Below are 10,248 nucleotides of genomic sequence, written 5' to 3' on the forward strand. Positions count from 1 at the left end.
AGGATATTTCAAGATCTGTTTGTGATAGGATAATACCCATACCCCTACAAGAAAGACCAATTAATATCACTATTATACAAATTTACACACCAACCACTAAAGCCAGTGATGATGAAATTGAAGAGTTTGTCCCTGGCCTTGTTTTGGCTGATGATATTGAGTTTTTCCATGATATCTTCCCAAAGATGTAGTTAGTTTGATTCCTGTGTATTCTATCTGGTAAAGTCCATTTGTATAGTCATCATTTATATTGTTTTAAAGAGGTGTGTACAATGAATAAGTCATTAGTCTTACAAAATTCTATTATGCAATTGCAATCTCCAACATCATTTCTATCACCAAGGTAATATTTTCCAACCATTGATCCCTCCTCTTTGTTTCCATAATTTGCATTCCAATCATCAGTAACCATCAATGCATCTTGATTGCATGTTTGATCCATTTTAGATGAAAGAAATTGGTAGGACTGTGAAATAGACCATCAGTTGCTTAAATGCAAGTTCAGGCTGAAGATGAAGAAAATTAAAACAAGCCCATAAGAGCCAAAATATGACCTTGAGTATATCCCACTTGAATTTTGAGACTTTCTCAAGAACAGATTTGATGCTTTAGATACTGACCAGAAAGTTGTGGCACGACATCAAGAACATCATACATAAACAAAGAAACAGGTCATTATAAAGACAGGAAAGAAAGAAAAGACCAAAATGGCTGTCAGAAGACATTCTGAAACTTGCTCTTTAGCAGAGAAGCTAAACTGAATGGAAGAAATGATCAAGTAAAAGAGCTGAACAGAACAATTTAAAGGGCAGCTCAACTAGACAAAGTCAAGTATTATTATTATTTTCTTTTTTTAATAAATGTTTTATTGTGAATTGTGTGATAGTTTACATGGGAGAACATTAGTTTTACATTAATTCTATCATACATTGTTTCATTGCCATAGTTACCATTCCGTCCATGCATCATCACCCAACCAAAGGGTATATCCTGCACGCCTGCCGCCCCCGCCCCACGGTCCTCAGCACACAGCCCCTTTCCCTCTCTTCAACCAGATAAAGTCAAGTATTATAATGAAATGTGCAAAGACCTGGAGTTAGAATACCCAAAGTGAAGAACATGCTCAGCATTTCTCAAGCTGAAAGAACTGAAGAAAAAATTCAAACCTTGGGTTGAAATACTGAAAGATTTTATAGCAAACAAGTGAATGATGCAGGAAGCATCAAAAGAAGTTGGAAGAGTCACTGTACCAAGATGAATTGGTCAATGTTCAATCAATTCAAGAGATACCATATGATCAAGAACTGAAGCTAATGATCAAGAAACAAAGAAGTTCAAGCTGCTCTGATCATATTGGGAGAAAACAAGGTTCCAGGAATTCGTGGAATACAAATTGAGATGTTTCAACAAACAGATACAGCATTGGCGATGTTCATCTATCTATGCCAAGAAATTTGGAAAACAGCTAGCTAGCCAACAGATTGGAAGAGATCCATGTGTGTGCCCATTCCAAAGAAAGGTGACCCAACAGAATGTTAAAATCATGGAACAATATCATTAATATCACATGCAAGTAAAAATTTGCTGAAGATATTTAAAAAAAACAATTACTGCAGTACATTGACAGGGAGCTGCCAGACAAGCCAAATTCAGAAGAGGACAAGGAACTAGCAATATTATTGCTGATTCTGATGGCTCTTGGCTGAAAGCAGAGAATGCCAGAAAGATGATTACTTGTGTGTGTGGTTTTTTTTTTTTTTAAACTTGTATTTTATTGACCATGCAAAGGCATTTGACTGTGTGGATAATAACAAATTATGGATAACATTGTGAAGAATGGGTATTCTAGAACACTCAATTGTGCTCATGAGGAACCTGTACATACACCAAGAGGCAGTTGTTTAAAGTCAGGAAAGGTGTGTGCTAGGGTATATTCTTTCACCTTATTTATAAGGATAAGCACTGGACAGCATGGTCAGTTTAAACCGCAAGGTCAGTGGTTCCAGCTTTCCAGCCACTCCTCTGAAACCCTATACAGAGTAGTTCTGAGTTGGAACCGACTCAATGGCATTTAATAACAACAACAATTCAATCTCTTTGCTGAGCAAATAGTCTCAGAACTTGATTATATAATGAAGAATGTGGTATCAGGATTGGAGGAAGACCCATTAACAACTTATGATACGCAGATGGCACAATCTTGCTTGCTGGAAATGAAGAAGACTTAAAATACTTACTGATGAAGATCATAGACCAGAGCCTTCAGTTTGGACTGCACTTCATTGTAAAGAAAATGAAAGTCCTCACAACTAGACCAATAAATAAGATCCTCATAAATGGAGAAAAGATTGAAGTTGTCAAAGACTTCATTCTGCTTGGATCCACAATCAATGCTCATGGAAACAGCAGTTAAGAAATGAAACAATTTGTTGCATTAGGTAAATCTGATGTAAAAGGTCTATTCAAAGTGTTTAAAAGCAAAGTTGTCACTTGGAGGACTAAGGTATGCCTGGCTCAAGCCATAGTATTTTCAGTCATTTCATATGCATGTGAAAGTTGGAGAATGGATATGGAAAACCACAGAATAAGTGATGTATTTGTGTTATGGTGTTGGCAAAGAATATTGAAAGTACCATGGACTACTACCAGAAGCTCAAACAAATCTATCTTGGAAGAAGTATAGTCAGAACATTCCTTATAAATGGGGATGGTAAGATTTCCTCTCTCATACTTTGGACACATATCAGGAGGGACCAGTCCCTGGAGAAAGATATCATATTTGGGAAAGTGGAGGGTCAGGGAAAAAGAGGAAGACCTCCAATAAGATGGATTGACAAAATGACAGCCAAACAGGCTCAAATGTAACAATAACTGTGAGGATGGCACAGAACCGGACAGTGTTTCGTTCTGTTGTGTGTAGGTTTGTTATGAATTGGAACGGACTCTATGGCACCTAACAACAACAACATCATAACAGAGTACTCAATCACCAAGTGTTCCTTGCATTTTCAGTAAGCACAGCTGGCAAACTCTAAGTGTCCTGTGTATAGTCTGACATAATAGCCACCATCAACTAAAGCTATCACTGAATGAACTGGGTCTTCACCAGTCTTCTGGCAGAGAAACATTCAGCATTCATGGGTGCTGGATGCCAAGTAAACATAAATGATGGTCCAACAGTCTGTTTTTGCAATTTAAAAATTATCGTTGAACTGAAAATAGCATAGCGAAAATAATACATATTTTTAATTTTGGTTTGTGCTTTGGGGGTGGGGGTGGGGATTCAGGCCTGGGTCAGCCTCACATTTCATACCCAGAGTGCAAAAGTAGCTTTGTTCATCTGGTTTTCCCTCCCTCCCCTGAGTTTCTTCTCTTCCCACAGCCTAGCAGGATGGCCTTTTTCTGCAGGGGTTTACTAATCTAGATTTTGGAGGTGGTCCACTACCTGCCTCCTATGCTTATCTAGAATTGTGCCACAATTTATTAAGAAACAATTTTTTGAAAGCAAACCAGAATCTAAAACCAAATCTGCCGCCATCTGGTCGATTCCTCCTCGTAGTGACCCTGTATAGGGTTTCTGAGGCTGTAAATTATTACCAGGACAGAAAGATGAGTGGATTTGCACTCATGGTTAGAAATACAGTACCTCCAGGACTCAAAACTTCAACTTGTAGGCCCAAGAAAAATTAACCTTCCCAAAACAGCTTGAATGGGGTGACCTGCTGGAAAATGTAGTTTCTAAGTTTTTCAAATCGTAGATTCTGCAAAGCACCGTCATGGTTCTGTGTGCCCTGGCCAAGCAACTAAGCGCAAGATATTAGAAGAGAAGGGGGTACTAGAGAGATAGACAGTGCACGAACGGATGCGGGGTTCCATTGTGTGGGGCATCATCGCCAGAGACATTGCTTTGAGCTCCTCGGTTCGCCCCCCAGCGACGCCTAGGGACCCCAGCTCACTCTCAGCCTTGCTTCCCTCTCTTACTGCTCTGAGCTTCGTACCGCCCCTTTAGGCACTCACTTCCTGCGTGCGCCGCTCCCGACACGTCGGCTGGAAAAGGGTGGCGGGAAGCGCAGCGTGTTCTGGCACCTCTGGTGTTTTTGCGTCTTCCCTAACTCCAGCCGCTGCTTTGTCTGTACCCAGTGTCCTACCACAGCTTTGGCCATGGGTGCCGCCAGCTCTTCGGCGCTGGCCCGCCTCGGCTTCCCCGCGCCGCGTCTCTCCGCGCAGTCCCGGTCCTGGTGGCTCGGGGTGGCCGCGCTGGGACTGGCCACCATGGCGCTGGGGGCCGTGGCCTGGCGCCGCGGGCGATCCAGAAGGCGCCGGAGACTGCAGCAGGTGGGCACTGTGGCGCAGCTCTGGATCTACCCGGTCAAGTCCTGCAAGGGGGTGCTGGTGAACGAGGCCGAGTGCACGGCCCTGGGACTGCGCAGTGGCCACCTGAGGGACAGGTATGGCCGAACTCGGGCTAGTGGGCAGCGCGGGCCGGCTAATGGATAGGTTCTGGTAAGAGAACATAGGTTTGGGACCTGGGTGACCTGGGCTGACCATTCAGATTTGGAAAGGTAGGAAGAACTTTACCCTTGAGCAAGCACCTGCTGTTACCTGAATGAGAGGCCCCTGTTTTGTAAAAGAAGGTGGTCTTATGAGCTCTAACGTTTCTGATTCTCTATCCTAGTCTGACACAGAAGTAGAAAAATAAAATGCCAATGGCACTAGTAGCGGGGTAAGGACTGTGCAGAAACTGAGTGGTGTTCAAGGTCACGGACTTCCTGAGACTTGTTCTTTGTAATTCCCCAATCCTGGGGGTCTTGCCTGAGAGACCTGACCTACTTTAATGAGTGAAGTCATCTGCTTGGGTGTCTGGGAGATAGCCTCACTGATGGGCCAGGACTCTGATACTTGCTTTAAGAGAATGGTGTGGCCCCTGGTCCTCTAGAAGCCGAGTGGTCATTAGCTAAGAGCTTGGGTAAAATTCCAGCACAGTATAGGGCCTGGCACGTAGGAATTTTGTCCTCCACTCTCAGAAAAGGAAAGTTGCCATATTATTGTACTCATCCCCAAATTAAACATACCCCGTGGCCCCAGAATTAGGTAGGCTCTTTTGACAGCTCTGGCAGAAGTTCAAAACTACCAGCTATGGGAGAAAGATGAGGCTTTCTGCTCCCCTAAAGATTTACAGCCTCTGAATACCCATACAGTGTCGCTATGAGTCAGAACCAACTCCACAGACATACTACCATCTTGACAGTGAAAGGTGTTACATCCTAGAAAGGGCAGTGGAGAAAGAACTGGATTTCCCTCTGGTTCATTAGTGAGATGCCCTCTTATTTGGCTAGAATGTAGTTGAGCTGTGGTATTGTGTCTGGTGGGAGGGAGACTTTCAAGTTCATTCAGGGAAACTTCTAGCAGAGGGGCCATCTGCTGCCCAGGGTTCACTCCAGGTTTTCTGTAAGCACTGTTCTCTGAAGGTGTTTGTCCCCTTAAATGTCAGCTCCACAGTATACTGGAGAACCAATGTTAAATTGTTTTTAACCAAGTGTTGTATATGCAGACTGTGTAACTCCTAGGGGATTTCCATTTCCCTTCACCAGATTTCTAATTCTGGGGAGATTTTAAAAAGATACAGTTTCATGAATTCCCAGCCAGACTCATCAAGCAATGGAGCTGGCCTGTGTTGAGTGTTTGAAGCTCCTCAGTTGTATTACCTGGGATCATTAAGAAGGCAAACAGCATGTTTGAGGTTTATTCAACTGTGAAGGATTAGAAAAGCCTTGTCACTGGAAGGATTCCAGGCACAGCAGGACTACACGCCTCCAAACACTGGGTGAAGCAAATTCTCACGATGCACTTCCCAAGAACTTGGACTTTTGTCATTTCCTTCTTCATTTGAAAGTTTGAGGCTGTTTTACAGACAAATGTCCAGTCCTTGGCCATGGTTCTTCTGATCACCCGAATAACTGCTGCTTTCCCACATCTTACTCACACAGCTTTTGGGAGACTTTCAGGGGAAGAGGCATTTCCTTTGCCTGTGCTTTCCTGCATGCGTGAATGTCCAAAAACAAATACAACTGTATCAGATCTCCTTTGTTTTGAACAATGAGTCCTTGGGATGGGATGGGGTGGTATGAAAAATGAAGAGGAGGACAATGAAACTAACATTGATTCAGCCCTTAATATGCAGTCCTCAGAGTGCAGTGGAGTCCTGGTGTTGTGCTGTAGGATAAGCAATAGATTGCTAACTGCAAGGTTGTCGGTTCAAACCCACCAGTTGCTCCTAATTGCTATGAATGGAACCAACTCCATGGCACTTAAAAGCAACAAGTGGTGCAGTGGGTTAAGAGTTGGACTACTAACCACAAGGTTGGTAGAGAGAGTTCAGATCCACCAGCTGCCACGTTGGGGGTGGGGTAAGATAAGGCAATCTGCTCCTGCCAAATTTAGTCTTGGAAACCCCAAGGAGCAGATCCACTCTGTTCTCTAGGGCTGCAGTGAGTCAGAGTCAACTTGATGGAAGAAGATTTGGTTTGGTTTTGGTTTTAATATGCCGCAGACAACTGAACTAAATGCTTTCATCACCATTTACTATTGAGTCCATTTTGACTGATGTGTCAGAGAAGAACTAGACACAAACCATAGGGCTTTTGATGGTTGATTTTTCCCTCCCCCCAGAAGATCACCAGGACTTTCTTCCAAGTCACCTCTGAGTGGACTCAAACCTCTAACCTTTCAATTAGTCACCTGAGCATGTTTATCGTTTGTACCACCCAGGGACTCAAAATCGTTTCATGTGTTGTTTTTGTTTAGTGCATTTGAGTTGGTTCTGACATATAGCAATCCTGTCTGTATAAGGTTCCTGAGGAGTGGCTGGTGAGTTTGAACTGCCAACCTTGTGGTTTAAACTGACTTCATGGGTGAGTGCTTATCTTACGCCACCGTACCAGGACTCCATATAGATTATCTTAATTAAGTTTTGTAACAATCTTGTGGGCTAGTTATTACTCTCTCATTTTACAACTAATGAAACAGAGACAGAAAGGATACTGAGAGACAGTATCTCACCCAAGATCACAAATCTGTATGTGTTGAAGGGATTTTAACTCAAGTTTGTGTGAGTACATTCATGCTCTCAATGAATTCATCTGCAATATAGAGGTTTAAGGACTGCACCGAGGAGCAGGAGACCTTGGACATAGTCACTCTGAGTCTCATTTTTCTCATTTGGAAAATGATGATCTCCAATACCCAGCTAACATAGATTTTGTTATCAAAGGTTCATTGAAATTCGAAAAGACTTGCTCTTTCCAAAGAGCGCCTGTTGTTCTCTTAACCCAAGATGGCAATTAAAAAAAAATTCCTATAGCAAATCATTGTGTTTGAGGTGATTCTGACCCATGGCCTTCACAGAGTTTTCATGACTATAAATACATGGGATCACCATGAATCCATATTAACATGGTTTTTGTTTTGTTTTGAACCTTTTATGAAAACAGATCACTAAGTCTTCCACACAGTGTCACTGAGTGGGCTTGAACTACCAACTTTTAAGTTCATAAATAGTCACGCGCTAACCATTTGTACCGGATGCAGGAAAAGGCCTCTTTTATTCAGCTCCATTCTGCATTTGTAGTTTTGGTACTCCATTTAAGAAATGAGTCCCGGTGTCATGCTGTAGGATAAGGTCGGTTTGAACTGTAAGGTCGGTGGTTCAAACTCATCAGCCACTCCTCGGGAACCCTATGCAGGGTCGCTGTGATTCGGAACCAACTCAATGGCACTTTACAACAACAACATTTAAGAAACTGGGATCTTCCTCTGTCAGCGCACTATGCTTCAGCTTTCTGGTGGTATTTTGTTAGCTTTTAACATATTAGTGAACACTTGGCTGGAACACCCTGTGCTTTGATGGTGCTTAAAGTCCACCTGGCACAATGCTGGCATTGACTGCCTCCATTCAGGTCCTGGGAGAGCCTGGCTGTTCTCCCTAACCATGTAAAGTCTCTCTCCTCAGCAGTCATTGGTGATTGCATCATTTGGAAATCTCTCTAAACTCTGTCTAATGCCAGTCCTCTATTCCCTTCGCACAGGGAATGAAATTTCTAAGTTTATTACCCAGTATGCCACTCCCTGTTCAACTCTTGTGCCTTTCCCCTCTCTGGGGTTGGGGTTGCGTCTGTGCTCAGTCTTTCCTGCTCCGCAGGCCATTTGTAACTTGAGGAATGAGATTTTTAAGCTGTCTGGGATTCCTCCTTCCCATCTTTGTTGGTTATTCAGGGCCCTGATGTTCTTTTCTGGAATCTGAGTTCTGGACGCCTGCACCAATCCTGATGATATGTACTCACGGTTTATATGTGAAATCAAGATGCTGGCGTTTAGTATTGCACACTAGATTATGATAGCCTTCTCATGGAAAAAGCATTCTCCAGATGTACCCTTCCTTTCAGCTCAGCAGAAAAGAGCTAATTAGTGTAGTGGTTACTAATCAGGCTGCTAACCTCAAGGTCGGCAGTTCAAAACTACCAACTGTTGTGCAGGAGAAAGATAAAGCTTTCTCCTCCCGTAAAGATTTGCGGCCTCGGAAACCCTGTGCAGGGTCACTATGAGTCGGAACCAACTCCACGGTACTTAACAACAACAACATATCATTTGTATGCAAGTGGTAAAAAATCTCATTGCCTTTACTTTATATTATTCACCTTTGTCCTGCCACTTGTCTGATTTTTCAGTCGCAGTTATTAACACAAAATATTTCACCAACACTTCCCATTGTTAACTTCTTAAAGTTACCTCACTGAAGCTAAGGCTGGGCATAGCTGTGGGCCTGGATGAAGAGCTAATATTGGAAGATAGATGGGGATGAGAAGACTCAGCCCAGGGAAGGGCTCACTGTCAAAATGATAGGCAGACGAATGTCACTCCTGTTTAGACATGCATCTGGTCATAGGCAGATCTTAGAGGGTGTCTTGGCTGAAGATGGGGCATGTGGGGCGTTAGGGTGCAGGCCTTCATGAGGTTAAGTCCTGGTGTGGCGCTATAGGCTAATACGTCAGATTGCAAAGTCGTTAGAACTGCAAGGTCGGTGGTTCAAGCTCACCAGCTGCTCCTTGGAAACCCTATACAGGGTCGCTATGAGTTGGCATCGACTCGATGACACTTAACAACAACAACAACTTTGCACTCTAGGATGAGCCTGAAAGTATGGAATGAAGCCTACCTTTAAGGGAAAAAAAATCTGTGACAAGCCCAAACACACTGCTGTTGGGTTGATTCCAACACATAGGGACGTTATAGGACAGGGTAGAACTGCCCCATAGGGTTTCCAAGGATGTAATCTTTATGGAGAATACTGGTGTGGTGCTGTAGGATAATCACTGGACTGCTAACTGCAAGGTCAGCAGTTCAAACCCACCAGCCATTCCTCAGAAACCCTGTACAGAATCCCTAGGAGTCAGAACTGACTTGATATCACTTGACAACAACATCAATATTTATGGGAGCAGATTGCCACATCTTTCTTCCGTGGAGCAACTGGTGAGCTTGAACCGTCGACCTTTTGGTTAGCAGCCAAGCTCTTTATCCACTGCACTATAAGGGCTCCATGGTTGTGACAAAGTAGACAGAAAATCCTTGGGTACTACTCAAGACACCTAGAAAGAAAACAGTGGCCTCTTCAGAAGGGTGGGGACCAACTACTGCTTGGTACTGACAACTCGTGGGAAAGGAGTAGACAAGATCATTACTAAAATGTTCTCACCACCACTGCCACAGCCTCACACCAACACCTGTGCCCGTTGTTGTTGTTGTGAAGTGCTGTCGAGTCAGTTCTGACCCATAGCGACTCGGTATAGGGTTTCCTAGGAGCAGCTGGTGAGCTTGAACTGTCGACCTTGCAGTTCAAACGGCTTGCAGTCTGTCTGGCTCATTAACCCACACTGCCACACCAGGGCACAAACTGCCAGCTATCATCTGCTGGCTTGGTTGTAGAGAATGCACAGATTAGATAGCACCTGGCAGGGGTTCCAGGTGAGAAGCCACCGAGCAGGGTATCTCCCTTGTTAGATGTTCTCAGATGTTACTCAGATGGTCCCATTGCAGTCCTGTCAGGTTTTAAAAATGCCTCCCAGAGTGGGGCTGCCCCTTATTCCAGAAAAGGTTGCCCTTTATTATTTTTAAAATCACTGTAGTTATTTTGTTTGTTTTTCTGAACAAACTGACACACAGTGGATTCATTTGTGGAGTTTATTTTGTTTT

The 10,248-nt window shown here is 43.5% G+C and overlaps 1 protein-coding gene across 1 annotated transcript in view; it reads left to right on the top strand.

Annotated features, from left to right (window-relative positions):
- Positions 1 to 4,161: 4,161 nt before the first annotated feature.
- Positions 4,162 to 10,248, top strand: part of MARC2 (mitochondrial amidoxime reducing component 2) — a 60,536-nt gene continuing 54,449 nt past the window's right edge. The window contains exon 1 of the mRNA XM_006869706.1: positions 4,162 to 4,448. Within this exon, the coding sequence (XP_006869768.1) occupies positions 4,162 to 4,448 (287 nt within the window). The remainder of the gene's footprint in view (positions 4,449 to 10,248) is intronic.

The sequence above is a fragment of the Chrysochloris asiatica genome, unplaced genomic scaffold (genome assembly GCF_000296735.1).
Source record: "Chrysochloris asiatica unplaced genomic scaffold, ChrAsi1.0 scaffold00133, whole genome shotgun sequence".
Lineage (NCBI taxonomy): Eukaryota > Metazoa > Chordata > Mammalia > Afrosoricida > Chrysochloridae > Chrysochloris > Chrysochloris asiatica.